The sequence below is a fragment of the Caloenas nicobarica genome, chromosome 16, assembly GCF_036013445.1.
Source record: "Caloenas nicobarica isolate bCalNic1 chromosome 16, bCalNic1.hap1, whole genome shotgun sequence".
Taxonomy (NCBI): domain Eukaryota; kingdom Metazoa; phylum Chordata; class Aves; order Columbiformes; family Columbidae; genus Caloenas; species Caloenas nicobarica.
The window spans coordinates 8,178,665-8,198,268 of record NC_088260.1 but is presented as its reverse complement, the minus strand read 5'-3'; the positions used below and the strand labels follow the sequence as shown (position 1 = coordinate 8,198,268).

The 19,604-nt window shown below is 37.8% G+C and overlaps 1 protein-coding gene across 3 annotated transcripts in view; it reads left to right on the top strand.

Moving 5' to 3' along the window:
* Nucleotides 1-19,604, top strand: part of LOC135995320 (septin-2) — a 36,064-nt gene extending 16,460 nt beyond the window's left edge. For 2 of the 3 annotated variants that reach the window (XM_065646557.1, XM_065646554.1), the window contains exons 8-13: nucleotides 3,162-3,263; nucleotides 4,079-4,224; nucleotides 5,289-5,372; nucleotides 6,371-6,428; nucleotides 12,672-12,765; nucleotides 18,818-19,604. In XM_065646557.1, the coding sequence (XP_065502629.1) occupies nucleotides 3,162-3,263; nucleotides 4,079-4,224; nucleotides 5,289-5,372; nucleotides 6,371-6,428; nucleotides 12,672-12,740 (459 nt within the window). In that variant the 3' untranslated portion in view covers nucleotides 12,741-12,765; nucleotides 18,818-19,604. The remainder of the gene's footprint in view (nucleotides 1-3,161; nucleotides 3,264-4,078; nucleotides 4,225-5,288; nucleotides 5,373-6,370; nucleotides 6,429-12,671; nucleotides 12,766-18,817) is intronic. The other variant, XM_065646555.1, reaches the window with a different exon arrangement.

Below are 19,604 nucleotides of genomic sequence, written 5' to 3'. Positions count from 1 at the left end.
TTGCCTAAATGTAACGAGACACATGGCACTTAAGCTGTAGTCTGAGGGAGTGGTTAGGAAACAGGTAAACAAGTCTTCATTATTTTTGTACTGCTGGCAAAGGTCACTCTACAAACTGAGTTTATACTAAGTCAAGTGTATAATGTGGTTCCAAAGCTTTGAAAGTCTAGCTACTGTATATTGTTCTAACTCAAAGCATCTTGGCTAACAGAATCTCTAATCAGGAGTAAGAATCAAAATCCTGCTTTGCTGACGCAGCTTGAAGTCCTATTTTTTTTAGATATTTCTGCCATTTGGCCATCAATCTGAAGTATGATGTTTTTGTTTTGCCGCTTTGGACTAAGCAGCAAGATCAGTTTGTGGGGCTTGAAAAGGAAACCCAGCTTGGAGTAATTCCTGTTTGGTCTTTCTGGAATTCAAAGTTATTTTTTAAAAGTCTTGAGTGGGAAGAAATGCAAGGCAGTTTCACAAGCTGTGCCATGCAAGGCTGCTAAGGAAACCTGCTCAAAAGAATGACTTCATGAGGGGGGAACTAATATTTTGACTTTTTTTTAAATTTCCCATGGGAAGGCTAATCTTTAGGAACACAGAATCCTCTGAGGCCAATAAAATTCAGATTTGAAGAAGCAAAATGCTGTTTCATTGTTAGGACCATAAAATACAGTTTGTTTTTATTGCAATTCTTTTTCCTTTCAGGAAAGCACTAGGTTTAACAGCTGTAATATATTATTCTAGCACCCCTGTTGTTGGCTTTCCCGTTATTGTTTCTCTTGCATTTTATCTTGAAGATCTCAGCCAGGTTAAATGTGCTTTCTTGTTTTATGCAGCTACTCCAAGGCATTGCACTGTAGCGCTGCCCCACCTATCCCAGCTGTGCATCTTTTAGTATCATTTGGTGACAGTTTAGTTATCTTCCATTTTGCAAAACAGTAACAACATGCATTGATTTACATGTAGTTGTGCGAATGTAGCTGTTAATTGCTTGTTGGAAGCATTTATTCCCAGACTTTTTTTTCTTTTAAAAATATTGCTCTCTGTGTAGGTGGGGGCTCATAATATTTTATTCAGTGTGTGCGCGTGTGTGAGCGCGGGGGATGTTTATATACCTGGCAGGGAAACGTTGTCCTGGGAATAGCTGTGGCTCATACATGGTCATTCCTCTTCTGATGGTCTGAAGGATTGCTTTATTTTCAACAGCTGTTTTTAATCAAGCTCTGTTGGACCAGTTTTATTTATACAACAATACTATGAGAAGGCTCATTAAGATGTCTTGTCTATTTGAAGTCTGGTTGTATTTGTGTTGTCAAGTTAATGTCCAGTTATATGGACAGCCTTACGTAGGCTTTTCTGACTGTTTTTTATGGTTACCTCAAAACCACCTCTGATTTTGCCCCAGCTTTGTCCGCTGTTGGAGTTTATTACCACAGTGGTGCTGCTGCTTGGTTCAGGTGCTGGTTGTGGGGTTACATGTGCAAATCATTGGGGAATACTAATCTGGGAAGTTTGCAGATTTAACCTTTTCCTGCTGAGATATCCAAGATGCCTTTGAAGAGAGTTACTGTGGAGTCTCAGTGTTCTTCATGCTTTCCTCATACCACCACCCCTTAGTGAAAGAAAATCTTGTCAGTGCATTGATGGGATTTCTGACTTAAACATTTTGAATAGTATGGCAGTAGAAGTATTCTCTTCAGTTTTGAAGAAAGCGTTGACTTGTACCACCTTATGAAACTGCCCAAGGCCTGGAGTTGTGCTAGCTGCTTACCCCTGCGGTGATTTCATTAGGGAAAGAATGCACACAGGAATACAGAGAGGGTATTTTTTAATGTTAATCTCAGACATTACTGACAATAAAGAAAATGGTTTATGGATGGTTTTTCTCTTAGTGGATTTTGAATAGCTTTTGTCTTTTTGATTCAAGAGACAATAGGCACTGTCTTCTAGATTTTTGTGTATATCAAATACTCAAAAATATACTTTGGCATGGGCTGCATGGTTTTGATGCTGTAGCTAATGAATCCCTTCTCCAAATTAATTGGCTTTACTTATTTTTTCGTATTAACTTCACTTTGGTTTTGTCTGTTTCTGTATTATGCTCCATGTGAATCTTCAGGTTATTTTTTATTTACTTACTTGGTATGTTTGCTAAAGATGCACTTTTATGCCTTAAAAAAAATCTTTAATCCTGTGTTATTTGGCACTTTGGACACTGACTCAGGTGCATATTTGTTAGTCTTCAAAAAGTGCTGTGCAAGAGTACACTGCATTGCAAATATTTTATTAGTTATGCAGCTAACATTCATAGCAAATAGTGTTGTGATATTTATTCCCCAAGTACAGCTACAGATTGTCTGAAGGCCTTGATTGCATCTCGATATGTTTGTCTTAAATCTTTATTTCTGTATCACTGCACAAAAATATGCTAGTGAAGGTCATATGCAAAGAAACATAGATTAGGAATGTCACAAAATGCATTTAGTCAGTGAGTCTGTTTCTCTTTGAGTGGACAGAGAGGTGAGCTGCTGCTCATGTTTAGCAATTTCTGATTTTGCAGATTATATCATAGGAAGATTACAAACGGTTTAATGCAGAGGTAATCTCAGCAAACATTTTGGCATTTTAAAATGCCTGTTAGTAAGCTGTTTAAAAGAGAACCTCTGTAGTTAGCAAATCTCAGCAATGCTTTTACAATATTTTTTGCAGTAGTAAAATAAAATCTTTAAAACCCAACCAGGTCTAGTGTAGGCTTCCTTTCTTCATTTTAAGGATGTGATTGATTTCCAATTTACTGTTCGTTTCTTACATCTCAAAACATGTAGGTTGCTTGCTGAGTACTTTTATACCTTGTACTGTTCTTTTCAGGATATTTGTGGACTTGAAGTCAAGTCTCTTAAATGAAGGAAAAATGCTGGGCTTTTTTCTTCATAGGTAGAATAAAATTAATGCCATGTAAGATAGTGTTGTAGGACATAAACTAATCTGGTAGTACATACACTCAAAGCATAAGTAATGGCAATTTCTGCTAATGATTTTTTTTTCTAAGCAGAAAAACAGTCTGAGTTGTCTAGATCTGACAGACTAGTAAATCAGTTGTCCATATTTTTAACTTAATATATCTTCAATGAAATAAGAACTTGTTATTCTTTCATTTTTGTAAACTTCAGGTTCTGGATGAGATTTCTGAACATGGCATTAGGATTTATCAACTCCCTGATGCAGATTCTGATGAAGATGAGGAGTTTAAAGAACAAACCAGAGTTTTAAAGGCAAGTTTCACTCCTAATTTGTTATTTTGTTGCAGTACTTCTTCAAGCCTACTTTATGCTTAAAGGTACTTTATTCCTTTATAATGTGTTGAAAATTCAACTTTTCTTTGGATGTTAAGTCCTCTGAATTATAATCCTTTTTATTCCAGTCTCTGCTTCATCAGAATTCTAAATGTAGCGTGTCATGACTTTCCTTTCTCTTTTAAATGTAAGCAACTGTTCAGCAAGAACGGTGATTTGCAGTCCGTTTTCTGACTCAAACCCTTTACATGCCAGCAAAGAGAATGTGCATGTCTTATGGTTACTATACTAATTAACAACTTTCCTCTTGTTAGAGCGAATAATAAACGTTTTAAGTAATTTCCTCTTTGTGCTGTGATACTAGCAAAGGTGCCTGAAGAATGTATCTGAAATTCTCTCTCTAGCTACTTCAGTCTGTATCTGAAGAATGTTTCTGTTGGCTGTTTTCCATGCATGATGTTATGTCAGATGACACATTATGCCCAAACTGTACTTCAACAGCAGTCAAGTGTTCCTAAAGCAAAGCGTCACTTCCTTTTGTGCCTTGTGTTTGAAGACAAACTGATCCTAACAGAACTACAGGTGTTAACAATGAGAGGTTGTGTTGCCTAGAATAGGATTTTGTGGTTTTCTCATGTGGAAGGATTATAGTAGAGTGCATTTATCAGCATTTCTTTTCCCCCCTCCTGTCTGTTACTTAAGTCTTTTTGCTTTCTTTAAAAGAGAAATAAAACACACAAAAGTAACCAGTCAGAAGCCAAACCAGGAATTTGTTTTGCTCTGTCTCGACTTAGGCCAGCATTCCCTTTGCTGTTATTGGATCCAATCAACTTATTGAGGTGAAAGGGAAGAAAATCAGAGGCCGTCTGTATCCCTGGGGAGTTGTTGAAGTTGAAAATCCGGAGCACAATGATTTCCTTAAACTGCGCACAATGCTGGTGTGAGTAATGGTAAAATTATCCCATCTCCGGTGGTGATGTAACTGTTACAATGACTAGAGAGTTACAAGAACATGAACTCCTGAATTCAAAACGAACTCTAATGGCAGGTACTTTTTAGCCCGCTGCAGCTTGTTTTGCTGCTGTAATCCTCTGATCTCTGACTTCAGAAAATATTTTCTGTATTTTACATTGACAGTTATATGTGACAGTTTTTATGTCTTATGTGAACTGATTTGATGGCTTTACATATACATTGATGTTTTCTTATAGTGCAGTGGGTGAGGCAGAGAGACTTTTAAAATACTACTCGAAGTGATTGATTAAAATGTGAAGAGTATTCTAAAGGCAAAGCTCAGGCTTCTTGGCAGTGTAGGAAATCCTGTGTTAAATAGGATACCCCCCTTTATGCTTTTAGCTGATATGGATATATTATGCCTGTGTAGGTGGGTTTAAGTGTTGTGGGTATCATGTGTTTGGGTTTTGGTGTGTATTTGTTTTTATGACCTCTCCCTGTTGTTGGAAATGGAATTCTGTTGTGCATTTCTGGTTTCAGTCTCTGCTGGGCAGGGATTGCCCTCTGCTGGTCACTCGTAGTGAGCATTTTTTCCTTTTTTTTCTGACGATTGGAAACTGTTAGGCAATGTCAGCTGCTATGTAAGCCAAGGAGCTCCACCTAGTTCTCTGTTACAAATTATACTTAATAGCACTTAAGAGGCAAAAAATACTTCAGGAATTAAAGTATATTCCTGAATAACTGTCTTCTCAATGTTCTTAACGCTGCAAAGACAGGTATGAACAACTCCTGTAAAGTCAGTAGTGAACAAGAGGGTGATGGCATACTTTGGGTCTTTGAAGAATATTGGTGGGAGGGCGCTTAAGTGTGAATTAAAGACCAATAAACCTGAAAGCAGTGTTCTGGCTAGCTTTATGTCAGGCTTGGTCTGTAAGGATTATTTTTCCAGTAAATGCATCTATTCTAGAAAACAAAAATAGAAGACAAAAGGGTGTTTTTCTTCCTTTGACAAGAAGGACAAAGTGTTCAATAGGCCTTTGCATGTTCTAGAACACACATGCAGGACCTGCAGGAGGTGACCCAAGACTTGCACTATGAGAACTTCCGTTCAGAGAGGCTAAAACGAACTGGCAAGTAAGTGCGTGCGTGTGGCTTTGGGCCTTGCTGCTTGTGGGTCTCTTCTTTTTCCTTTGTGCCGTTGAACTTGCTCATCTAACTAGTCTCATCTGTACCTAATTATTTCTCTTGAGATTTCAATCTATGGCGTTACTGAAATTTGTATTAAATGTTCTTCCTGAAGAGCAGCAATATTAGCAAAGTGCAGTGCTTACAAACAGCCGTTCTTCTTTTGTATCCATTCCATTTTCTCTATGCTTTTAACTGGAATGTGCACAAAGAAGTAGTGGGCTGCAGGCAAGGTAGTTTGTTGAATGATGTCTACTTGGGGAAAAAAAAAAATTCTAGTGGGCACATTTAAATAGGCTCCAGCCTATCTGGTTAGGTAGGATGTTGTTTCTCCAGTTATTGCAGAGCTGCCATGGTGGCTGTTTTCTTGCTCGTTCGTATATAGCTAAAGAGAGAAGTTTAGACCAAACAATCTTTTTTTTGGCAGTGTGTGGTTTTTTGTTTTTGTTTTGTGTGGGTTTTTTTTCTTATTTCTCGGTAAGGTTTCCGTCCTTGGCAACTTAATGCAAAAAATCTGCACGTACCTGTGCTGCATCTTTTTTGATAGCAACTTATTCTTGAGTCCGCTTTACTTGTTCTTTAAGTATTCAGCAAAGCATTTTGATCTTAAAGAAGAGAGGAGATAGTCTACACTGCTTTTTAATGCTTGATTTTTTTTGTACTATGGGTAGATAGTGGAGGGAATCTCTTGATTAAATAATTAAAATCACTATAGTAGTGAATAAATCAAATTTTAAGAAATGGGGAGTGAATAACAGGAGTCTGAGGTAAAGATGGCCTTTTTACAAAAGGGAAGCATGGGTTTAAGAATATCCTAATTTCCCCTGTGCGGAAGCATGTAGAGTTTTTGTTGTAGTTATATTAACTGAAATATGAACCTTGAATCTGTTCTTGGAGAGTTTTACTTCCGTATCCTACACCCATCAACGTGTTCTTTTGTTCAATAGGCCTGTTGAAGAAGAAGTGGTAGACAAGGACAGAATCCTCCAGCAGAAAGAGGCTGAGGTAAGAGGAAGCTTCTAAAACTACTGTTCTTTAATATGACATGCTATGTTTCAATTTCAGTGTTTTACGTCAACTGCCTACGGAGTGTAGGACTGGAGTTGTGAAAAATGACAGACCTTATCTGAACATACAAGTTGCCCATACAAAGTGTTTCGGTTTTAGTCACTTGCGTATTGCAGATGGTAGGTAGCACGTGGATTCTTGGTTGTAGGCAGGCTATTTATCACTTCCAGTTTGTGCTAGTTTTCTATAAGGATAGTTGCTATTTTTTAAGTATTAAAATCAATTTTTGTTTTTCAGCTATACTGCTATAAACATAGTATGTTGAGGTAGACTGATAGTCTAATAGATGTGCATGGCTTACTACAGCCATGTTACCAGTAGATTTCTTCTTGTGGCTATGGAGTGGAAAAATGTTGTTGAATCTTAAGAATCCCATGATATAATTAATGTGTATGCTTTTTTTAGTCGACTTGCAGCAAAATTCATAGTGTTTCTATTGTACCAGTCAACTTATGGATTGGGTGTTTTCAATCTCTGATTTCTTACTCAAGTTTCAAATTATTACTAGGCCTTTCAGCTTAACATTTTTATGGTAAAGTTCTGAAGATTTAGAGATTTTTAGTGTAGTATTTAAATTCAAGCAGTATACTGTCAATGCTTAGAACTGCCTATATTGTGAAAACTTAAGACCTGCTGCCAATCGGAAGACAGTGTTTTTTCTGTTTACCATTCTTTTATCCAATTCAGCTTGGATCTAAGTCCATAAATGCAGGAAAACATGATTTAAAAGATCAATGCATATATGCAGTGATTTGGATGAAGTAGTAAAAAACTACAAGCGGTTTTGTGTGTTTCTGAGGTAAAAGATTCAGACTCCCATACATGGAAATTTTTGAAATATAGTTACTTCAATCTGTGCATTTCCTTTTTCCTTTATAGCATCCACATTTAAAAATAGCTAACCCTGGTATGTTGACTTAAATAGTAAAAAATTTTCCTAAAAGGAAATGCAGAAGCAGTTGATTATCACCATAACTTGTAGTTAATAATAAGAATTACTGGAGATTAAATGAACTGCATCTTTATCACTGTATAACTTCATATCAGCAATGTAAGTGCGCTTGATGGCCATGCACTTACGAGAGTGGAACTTCTGCAGGAGTTCTGTGCACAAATTAGCTGTCTCCCATTTACTGATGTGTGTGCAAAACAAGAGTAGACCAGCAGCTGACAGCCAGGGATATGGGATGTTTTGAAAATGTCAGGAGTATTTTTTGAAAAGGTTTTGTGGGGTGTGTGTGGCTTTTCTTCTTTTTTTCTTAATGCTTGCAGGATTCTGGGCTTAGAGAATTTAAGTCATAGCTGTTTCTCCTGTTACTTGAACTATATAAATTGTACGTGTCTAGTAGTTAAGGAGAAACTTGAGTATCCTTGTAGAACTATTTGTCTTAAGGCTTATGTCTGAAAAAATTCTCCTATAACAGCTTCCTCTGGAAACTGTTGATATTGCAGGCACATTATTAATACTGGTCTATTCTGACCACTCTGTGTGAATGTGTGTATATATATGTATGCAATGTATTTTTTTTATATAACATGGCTAAAGGGATGAAGTCTTTAATTTCTTGGAGGACAGTCTCTGCAAGTTTCCTCTGGGAGTAATCATCTCGGAATAACTGCTGCTGAAGTTGCAGAAGATTAGGTTAGAACTTGAAAAAACAACTAGATTTTTAACTTCTGCGTTCTATTGTCCCAAAGAGATCAAGAGGCTTTGCTGAATCTTCTGTAGATAAGCCGGTATGAAATCCCTTCATCTCCGTATCATCCCTCAGGTTCAGACTGGGAAAAGTCTGGGGAGGAGAGAGGCACAGAGGAAATGGGCTTGCATTCCATGGCCTTTGCAGAGAAAACAAATACCTATTTCCTCTCCTGTTTTGCATTCCCATCAGTAATGGTGCTTGACATTCTATTTACAGTTTTGTAAGGTTTATATAACCTTGGAAGGAATGAATGTTTGGGCTAGTGCCAGGATCATCTTTATAAAGGCATCACTTTTGCTAAATGATCTTTTATTATGCCAAAGGATGTGGTCCTCAGTTCAGCAGTTTGGAATTGCTAATCTGTCATTTTGGATTTATTGCTCAGTCTGGTTGTGATTTTTGCTCATTTGCAAGTGGTGACCTGTTTTTCTGAGCTGGGAAGTGAAAATAAGAAGCAAGGTGACCATGTTCCCTACTGTAAATATGCTGCAGCTCAGATGTTGTGGTGTAAATGGGGATAAACTTAAGAAAGCTTGTAGTATTGTGCCATACTCTTCCTACTCTGTAAATATCTCATAATAAAAGCAGTTCAATGTTTTGAGAGGCAATACTTCCAGAAAAATGTTAAGGCCATGATTATGTGAAATGACAAAGAACAAACTTCCTTTAGTTGTGGTGGGTGTTTTGGTTTTTTGTTTTGGTTTTTTCTTTTTTTTTTTTTTAATTCTTTCCCCTCCATGAGCTACCCCAAGGCTTTGGGCAAATCCCTTCTCTCCACTGTCTTCAGTGAAGCTGGTCAGCAACAGGCTGAATGTAGTAGAATTAGTCACGATGTTGAAATGTTTTTTCTCTGTCTCTGCACTTTTTGACTGTGTTTTAACCCTTTATCAGCTGAGCTGAAGAACCCTAGTTTGGTACGGGGGTCTGTAGGGGACAGCGGGGGGGCTGCTGGGCTGGGGCAGAGCAGCAGCTTTGGGGTAGGTGAGGATGTGATTCCTCATGCGTGTGGGGAACCACCTGGTATTGCTGGTATTTGTGTGCCTTCTGGAAAGATAAAGTGAAAACTCTGCTGTGGAGAGACAGCATGACTGCTGATGCAGGCCTGCAGACCTCAGGGAAATAAAAACAGCTCTGAAGTTTCATTTGGTTTGTGGGATGTTATTGCCCAATTCAGGGGAACAGAATGCTTCAGCCTTCCTCCATAAGGTGATGCAGTCTTAGTCCTCGGAGAACATCACGAGAAGAAAACCCTTAGTAAGCAATTAACAATGATAATCCCTTGAAGACTGGAATGAAGAACAACTTTTTTTTGAGTAACTGTTTTCTTTTTGTCCTTTTGAGTTGTTCTTTGAAGGAACAATGTCTGCTGCCTGAGTAGTGCAATGGCTGTGGCCATAGTGACTTCTATTATTTATAATGTCAATGTGTCTTATGAAATACATTTATCTTGATCGTAGCCCCTTTTCCAATAGATTATAGTAAATTCGTCAGGAATATTTTTCTTCAGTTAGCAACATTAATTGTACTCTTTAGTATTGGAAGTATTTTTAACCAACAGCAACTATCATGGGAACATCTCGATTTACTAGAAAATCCACTGTGCAGTTTTCCATCTTGCCCTGTTCTTGCAGCCTCTCCCCTTATGAACCTTCTTCTGTAAAGGCATGGGCTGAAATAATCATACTTGGTGTGGGGAGGGGAAGCGTGTCAGTGAGAAGCAGATATTGTTTGGTTTTTAACATTTCTTTTCCTGTGATATCTGTAGGGTTGTCACCGAAAAGCTACTCACCTTGCTCAGAGAGGAGTGGTTGGTATTCTGGGCAAAACATAGTAGTATAGATGAAATCCTGGAGGTAAAGCAGAGCTGTGAATCTGTGCTTTCTATTAATGGCATGGGAGCTATTAAGAAGCTGTAGGGTTCACTTTTAACTCTGTAACCTTGACTCTCATTTTAAATGTTTGTTTCCTTTGTGTATTGCTATGGTAGTTATGTGTAGTCACTACCCAGTAGTTACATAATAGGTTGAACTAAATTTTAGTCCTGACATAACTAAACTAGGTGGAGTTTATACCTGGGTTAAGTTTACTCTCTTGTTGTCTGGGAATTCACAGGGCTTACCTACTAGTGGCCATAGGATACAACAATGTGAGTAGTTTTGCTAACAGACTTCGTGCCTCAAAGTTTTTCTACTGAATTATGCTACAATCGCTTCAGAAACTTGCCATTTTTTAGCTAATGGATGAGACTAACACATCACCAGTAGACCCCAAAACAACCACATGAAAAAGGAAAATCTTCTTAACAATCTGAACGCTAGAGCAGAGGAGGTCTCCTAGTTCTTTTGTCCTACCTTTACATTTGAGTCACAAAGCATCTGTTTTCTTTCATGGTGTGGGCATATTTTTATCAATTAAGGTTAAGAAAACGTGAGACTGTGCTGTATTTAAGTCTAAAAATATGTTAGCTATTAGCAGAATTGTGTGTTTGAGCAATCACTGTAATACATGTGCGGCAGTATCTTCCCCTGTGATTACTGAATGGCTTCTATTTTGGGAGCGTTTCATGGCTCAGCTTGGAGTGCTCTTGGGAAGGCTCAAGTAGGCGAGCTTTCAAAAAGCTGGTTTTATTCTGATGGTAAATCTGCAGAGAGGCAGTTGAAAAGACCAGGTGTCTTCCAGTTTTACAAGTTGATCTTTGAAACTTTTCTCTTTTCTTGGGCCATGGAATCAATGCAACTCTCATTTCTGAGACTTTCTGCTTTTTTTCCTACTTCCTGCAGCATTATGCCATCTTTTTGGTAAGAGGCTTTTTGCTGCAAGTGTTTAGCAGAAAGATGTAGATAGGTATATCATGATCACTACAGGCTTAGCTGTATCTCATGCTGTTCCTGTGAGAATCTCCTTTTGTCAGTGTATCTGTGCTGCAGTCACAGGAAGCCAAGTTTGCCTCTGTTGAACCTGTGCTGCTGCAGCAGGAGGAGAAGCTTATAAACCTGCTGGTTTTAGGCAACCTCTGTAACCGCTGGTTATGCTGCAATCTCTTTTTTCTTTTTTTTTTTTTTTTTTTAAATACTCTTTACTCTTCAGTTTCTTCTTCTTTCCCAAATGTGTCTCTGAGACCAGGCAAGAAAAAGCGATAAAGGCATCTGCAGTTAGTTTTGCCATGTTTTGTGATGTTTCTTTCTGGCTTTGGTTAATTTTCGGTGTTTCGTTTGGAGTTTGGTTGTGTTGGTTTTTTTGTTTGTTTTTCTTTAAACTGTAACACCTCAACACTACATACATGTAGTCAAGCATTTATTGCAGATCCTTTTGTGTTGAATGTCATGAAGTAACTAGTATCACAATAGCTAATGTGGTTGACTGGATGAAAATACAGTTTAATTGTTTAAACATAGTGCTTTTTTGAGTTGAAGAGTTTTTCTCCCCTCCCCGTCCCTGAAAATAGATGAAAGCAATTCTGTAACTACTCTGTTCTAAAGGGGAAAAAAGCTGGATATATTAAAAACTATACAAGTATTCTTAGAATAATGAAAACTTGCTATACAAGCCTCAGATTATTATGTGAAATGGACTCATATTTTATACAGTGTGCCTGGAAATCGCAGCCTATTTCTTTTCCAGTTAGTAAGATAGGGCACTTGGCAATTGTGTATGTGGGGCTTCCCCACCTGCATCTGGAAGGAACTACCTAGTCATTTGTAAACCAAATCAGAGGTATTTGCATATACATTTTGAAAATCTGTATCAGTGTCCCTTATTCTTTCTTAGGAACATTTATTGAAATTGTTATTTTTTGGAGAAAAAAAGTAATTATATATAACCGGCCTTTTATGAGATGGAAATTAACTTACAAGTGTCATAAGAAAATGCCTTAGGAAAACAATTATTTCCAGGAAAAGTTGTTGTTTAGATGTAAAAATATTAGTGCTTAATATGTTTAGTCTGGCTTTCCCAATTTTGTAGACATATTTCTGTTTTTTCTTTTGAAGTAGCTTTTAAATTCTGTCTGCATGTTCAGCTGTTACTGTTGTTAAAACTTTGCGGAATTTCCTGGTTAGCCACAAGATGGGTATTCATACAGAATATTATGCTTTGAGCACTTGTATCAGAACAAAACTGCTTCAGCTCACTCAAGCAGTGGATCTGTGTACACACCTAAAGAGCATATTGTCTTTATTGTAGATTAAATGCTGATTCACACATATGCAAACATAGCTAGCTCCAAAAGATTTGGATTTTATTGCTTAATTTTTGTTATAAGTATCTTAAAAATATTTTGTGAAAGTTAGATGTTATATGCTAAAGAATCTGAGATTGAAAAAAACAAAGTATTCAATTATGCAAATTAATCTGCCATTTCCAACTTACAAAGAGGCAAATAGGATCTGCATTCTACCGTGGAAGAAAAAGATGTACAGATTCCTGGATTTTGGACTCCTCATGAAATTGTTTTAAACATGTGGGTGTTTTTCTCTTACAGCTGCGCCGCATGCAGGAGATGATTGCACAGATGCAAGCCCAAATGAGGATGAAGCCTGGTGATGATTAAGATGCTTGACATCTGGATGCATCAGGTATTGCTTTTCTGACTTGTTTACTCCTCTTACATAAGATTTTCACAATTATCATTGCTAATTTCGCACTTTGGACTTTCTTCTAAAGTACTTATAGAAAAAAATGAGTGATGTTCTGGGTAGACTAGAAAATATATCTATGAAAATGTTACCTTCGTAGCTGTTTTTAAGACCTGTAAATGCTTCTCTTCAGTGCCTTATTTTTGGATCATCTGTCTTTGTTTCTGTTAGCACAAGCTGCTCAGAAAATTTATTTGGCTATATATAAACAAAAGTTAGGGTGTTTGGGGGCATATAGGCTGCTGAATTTTTACCATTTTTTTCAAAGAGCCAAATGAAATTTTAGACAAACTGGTTACATGTACTGAATACAGACTCCCTTGATGTTATATATAATATATTAGGTGGGATCAGAGTGAGTGAAGAAAAAATGATTGTAGCAAATATTCATGCGTTCTTCAGAATGCAGCTCTTCTGGTAAATTTTTTTTCTTTTTAAATGCAAAAATAAAGACACAGAAGGATATGAGGAATCTTGTTGCTTAATACTTCAGTTTAATTCTCCAGTTGTGATTGCTGGTCTTCTGGAATGTAAAGCTTGAATAAAATGGATTATATTATCCCTTATGACCTTGTGGCAGTTGCCAACATTCCAAGCCTAAAATAAGGAGATTTTTTTGTTGCCTTTATTTGAACCTTCACTCTTCCTGTTTATATAAAACAAAATAAGAGAAGAAAAAAGTCTCCTAAGAAATAAACTTATTCACTGGATTCTTATTTAAACAGAAGTTGATGGTTTTGCTGCTATGTGCACTGTGCTCTTTGAGTTAAGTAGTTAAGGGGAAAAAAGTAATTCAAACTCAGGTTTCTTACAGTCACAGTTCCAAGTCTTGCAGATAGAGGAGCCTTCACATCGTGTCTTCCAGCTTCCATACTAAGATGTATTGTCCCAGAGCTGGAAATGTAAACACTGAGGGTAATTTTGTGGCTGACCATGCAGCATATGCAAATAGTGGTGTCTGACATAAAGCTCTCACTTTCTCAGACAGGAGCTGGTAATTAAGAAGCCTGTTAAATATTTTTCTCTGAACTGAAGGTCCCAGGTTTGCATGGTGGCTTTGTTATCCTGTGGCCAGATTCTGACCACTTTTGAAAATGCCTGTTTGATGCAGGAAACCTTATAATGTAAATTATTATTACTGGTTTTTGTTTGGGTTTTTTGTGTGTGTTTTGGTTTTGTTTTGTGTGTGTGGTGTGTGGGTTTGTTGGTGTGTTTTGTTTTTTTTTTTTTTTTGCAAAGGAGCTCAATTCTTTCTGTGGCTTACAAATCACGTTTGATCACATGGCATCCTTTAACCTGATACTCTGTAAGAAATGACACCCCCCCCAATCTAATAGGCTTGTCTGTAGCTGTTGGTTGCAGAGCACGGGATGGCGAATGATACAGATATATTCAGAGCTCTTTCTTCAGTTCCTACATACTGGATTTGCTGTGAAATCAGTATGTGAAGGCTAATGGGATGCAGGATTCCCACTAATGGTGAGCCAGTAATGGCACCAGGTTCCCTGTGTTTCACAGCTGCTGGCAATACTGGACATGGTATTTATAAAAATGAATTGGAGCACGGTTTGTCCCAGGCTGAATTTGCAGCCGTGGATACATAAGTAAACAGAGTTCTGAGCGTGCTCATGTGCATCCAGGTGAAATGTTATTTTATAGATACTTTACATTGCTAATGTGGAATACATCTTGGACCACTAAATGTGCTAAGCAGGAGAGCTTTGCAGATTTAACTAAGTGTCCGCATTATCTTGTTGTGATTTAGTTTCAACTAAATCTTAAGAAAATTAATTGGTCTGAAATATTGAATGTGAACAAATTCGAGAAGGGTTTGAATGAGATCTTCATATGCGGAGGTCCTGCTGCTTTTTGGAATCTGCTAAACTATATTTCTACAGCTGCTGTGGAAATCATATTGTTCAACAGATTGCTTTCAGGAAAGACTTTTGAACCTTTTTTAACCTTGAGATATTGATAGATAAACTATTAGCATAATTTGTTGGCTAATATGCACAGTCAGATCTGTGACTGCGGTCCTGCTGAACCAGAGTGTTGCTGTATGAACCTGTCAGCGTGTTGAAGTGACTCCTCACCTAGAACTTGGCCTTACAGGAGTTTTTCTCGTGCACATTAACTGACTTTGCAGTTTAGGAGGAATGATGATTTCAGCTTCCAGCATTCCCATCAGATTTATTTGCTGTATTTTATTGAACTCACTATTTCCAGAGAAACCAGGAAACTTCTAATTAACACAGTAATTAACAGAACCAAACTGCTAACAAATTTAAATATACTTGATATCAATCTTTTTGTTTTATCACAGCTTATCTTGAGCATCTCTCAGGCTCTAGTTTTACAAGAACTTAAAGGATCAGCTCTGCTACTGAAAGCACAGTCTCTCCTCCAACTGCTCTTTTGCACCTTTACTTATCTTTCTGCTGATTAAAAATATGTAACTTTATAGATAATTTATGTAGAAATTAACATTTCACTTTTTATTTTAAATACGCACTTATTGATTTTCTTCAAAAGTCCCTTAAAAATAATTTCCCTTTCATAAAGCACAGATAAAAGGATGTTTTCAGATATTTTGGGAAAAGAGAAGTATGGTGTAAATACCTTCATAGATAAGACCTGGAGACTAAACAGCAGGATGATGAAATGTGCTAATATCCAGATATGTGAAATACTCACTTCTGTTTTCAGATGTATTTCACGGTGGGGAGAAGATTGCTGAAAGCTTTGGGATTTTCTGGAAAGAGTCTGGCATTGCATAATGATTAAGAAGTGCTAAACTCAAATCCTTGCCAAAAAGACTAATGAATCTGTATTACCATAAAGTGCTACACAGATGGGATGACTGGAAGGTCTGGTTTGCCTGATCATTTTTGAATAGGGGCATCTTTAGAGGCTTTATGGAAAGAGCAAAGGGAGAATTTACTTCAAGCGGTTTCCTTTACTTTCAAGGCTAGAGTAAGAGAAGTGTAAGGGGAATGACAAAGGCAAAGATTATACACAGAAAATATGTTCAAAGTTTCCAAAGAGGATGAGCCGACTTCTTGGCTGTAGAGAAGTAGAAACCTGAAGGGAAGTAAAAAAGGGCACTGGTGGAGACGAGGTTAGAGGTAGGAAAGGAAGATGATTTTGGAAACAGCACGGAGCAGTGTGCCAACCGCTGGTTTTGACGAAAGCCTTGTGAGTACAGACTTACTGTAGCCCTAACAAGGTGTGTTAACCTGCGCTGTCATCTGTTTCCTCTAAACATTTCATAGCTTCTGTGTACAAACAGTGTGTGTGGAGATGCTTCTAGCAGGCAATGAGAGCACAGCCAGACACCAGAATACTCTTGGAATAAGCATGAACAATTTTTTTCCCCTTGCTAACCTTACAAGTCCATGTGAAGCATGGTAAAGACTTCAAGACAGGCTTGATTTTTTTTTTTTCAGATTTTTTGCTTCTAAAATGCAAGACACTGCTGCGAGGTGTAGGAGCTTATTGCTGCTTATATTTGACAGTTCAAATGAAGGATTAGAGAGGAAGGACATGGAGGGCTGGAATAAGTTACCAAAAGCAATAACAGATTTAGGTTTGTTTGGATACTCCAATACAAAATGCTTTCGAAATATGCCTGCAGTAATTCCAACAGCATACTTACTAGTTTCTGAACTCATCCACCTCAGATGAAAAAATAATTCCAGCTTTTTGTAATAATTGCTTAAGTGAAATGGTTATTGATGGGTGTTTCTTCCCCTTCCTTCTCTGTTTCTGAAAATGTATCTCTTTGCAATCTGTTTTCCTCTTGTTATTCTTACAAATCTGGATTGTCTGTCTTCCACTCTGCTTCAAGATCGTACTGGGACAAACCAATAACAGAAGCCAGGCTATGGAAAACAGATATAGCCAGCTGGAAATATAGTTATGGTTGGGGAAATGTGTTCAGAAAAGAAAAAAAAAAAAAGAGCATCTTGCACTTAAAATATCTGTAGGATGTTGAAAATTCTTTTAGTATAGCTCATGATCTCCACAAGTATTTTAAAGCCTCCTGAGCTCACTAACACTGTTCTGATTCTTTATAAGAACAGTATTAAAGGCAACAAACAACTAGTTCTTTATACCAATGAATTGACATCATTTAACAGAACAACACAAAGGATTGTCATAGCAACCAGCCTTCTAAAACGATGCTGCTGAATGCTGAATTGATCTGATGAGAAATGTCACTTGGGGAAGATTGTGTTGTAGTTTTTGGCAGCTGAAATTGAGAGTCTAGAGAATATGAAGCTTGGGCAAATTTGTAGTATTTGGAACAACTGCCTGGCACAGCCAGGGGCTGTTTCTCTGGCTAGAAACTGGAGTAGAAGACCACCTACCATCGGTCTCCAGCTCTGTTCAGCAAACCCGGCATTGATGGGCTTTCAAAACCCTCACAAATGTAGGATTCTGAGCTGTGTGACCACGTGCATCAGGGTGCAGGCGCATGTGGTGCTGGTTATGCCACTTACTGAGAAAGTTTTGTTTTAGTGACATGCTGGAGAAATGTATTGTCTGTCTTAAATGATGGTGTGAATTTGCATTGTATATTGAGGTGCTTATTAAAGCTGTGTATTGGTGAAAGGAGTATAGGGGACTAATGTTAGTCTAATAAAACTGGAGATCAAATTTGTAAAGAATGGTATCAACCTGATAGAACATATTGTCTCATAAGGAGATTAGGAAGAAAGAGCAGTGAATGAATCCACACTGAAATGCACAGATGTATTTGCCCAAGTGTGTTCTATGAGCATATAAAATGTGGATATTGTGTTGCTAATGTTGGTAACATCAGCGCACAGCTGTGCTTATAGACACAAACCTTCGTGTTTATTGGAAATTCCAGTCTTTTTGTGAGTCCAAAACATAGGATATGCTTTTCTCTTGAGGTATCTTCTCACAGTTAGGCAGGCAATGGCAGAAATTTAGGGTTTTTTTGTACTCAGACATAGCAGTATAGCACAATTTGGTTAGCAATGTATGGACTCTGACTTTAAAGCCTTAATGCTGGCTTGCTTGTTCTGGTTGTTCTGGGAAGTGACGGCCTCTTTAAAATGTTAAATAATTGTGTATTGAGCAGCTGTGAGAATGGCACAGAGCAAGGGACCCTGTTGTCAGCTTTCCTTGCTCCTTATGCCCCCTGTAATCAGCAGCTGTAGTCTGTTTCACTGTCATTGACAAGTGAGTTGACACAGCAGTGTTTTCTAGGATATTTATCTTTTCCATCCAGATGAATGTTTAGATCAAGCTATTTTTTCCTGTTGGGAACGAGTAGTTTTGGGACTGGAGAATTCAAGGCATCTCCCAAGTTCCAAATCTGACACAGCTTCTTAAGCAGGGTCCATTTTTCAGGGAAAGCTGGAACTCTGCTTTCTGTGTAGCAGCCTGTTCGAATGGCAAATAACTAGACACATCCAAAACTGGTACTTATTTTGGAGTTACAGACTGGTGTCCCTTCTTTTAGCCATATTGAATGCTGCTGTAAGAATGCTTGGAAAAATCTGTTTGCTTTCCTGTTTTACCTAAGCAGTGTCATAAGTGTGTTTGTGCATGACATCAGACTCGCTGCTTGCTTTTAGCCTGGTGTAGATAAGCGGTTTTCGGTTTCCTCACCAGCAGTGACACTGCGTGTAACAGGCTGACTGAGGTTGGTTTCTTGCATGTGTTAGTGTTGAGATGAGCTGTAACACAGTTCTTGTATTCTCGCAGATGGAGGGGGCTGTGGGTGTTTAAGAAATTGCGTAGCTAAAAATAGGTTCTAATTTATGTGCTTGTATTAGACATTTGTGATAAATATTTGGGGCCAAACTGCCTCTGACTCAGCTGATCTAGCGGAGGTCCCTGAAATGCCGTTTCTGGATGATGCCGCTTTGCTCAGAGGGGCTCAGGCTGCCCCAAACGCTCTGACAGTGCTGAGAGTTTGTCCTTTCTAATGCTCTTTGTTTTCCACTTTTGTTCGCAGCAGTATACGGTTCTCTAAGCGGATGGGTGCTCTGTTTTCTTTGACCGAATGGTAACGTTCAAATGCAAAAGCTGGATGCCGCAGATCAAGACCTGCGTTAAAACAAAGTCTGAAGATCGTGTTGTAAAACGGCTTGTTTTATATCTTCAATGTTAATCAAGTTATAATGTATCTTTTTTGATTCTTTTGGTAACACTGTCTTCATACTTACAAATGTGGTTTTATTATCCTTCCTATACCTTTTATACCGAAACTGATAGAGTGCACTGTTTGGACTAGTAATTGTGGTGGGTTTAAGGAGTTAATCATGTATCTGCTACGTTATTCTGAACAGTTTCGTAATTAATAGTAAAAGACATTGTGGCCTGTTTACAGTAAACATGTGTGTTTGCACAGTATCATAACTCTCACTTGCCATTTTAAGTCGTTGTGTATCGTATCAGTTTTTCGTAACTTTCTCTGTGCTTTGGTTGGTTTTGAAGATTCAACTCTGGTGATTTATATTTGTGTGATGTATGAGACAATGTACAAAACACCGATTCACCAGTGATGCAAGAAAGCTGACTTTTCTAAATCATCGTGCCTTAACGTATCATAAACACTACACATGCCAACAACTTCTATGGATGCTTCTGAAGATTTGTCTTCAGGTCTCAAGTATTGATTGCAAGAATTTCTGTCACAGGCATTTTTCTGTCAGCTGAGTGATGGCATATACTGAACTTTTTATATACCACAACACTAATTTTCATGGAAGTTTTGTAATAAATTGTACGAATGTGGAAAA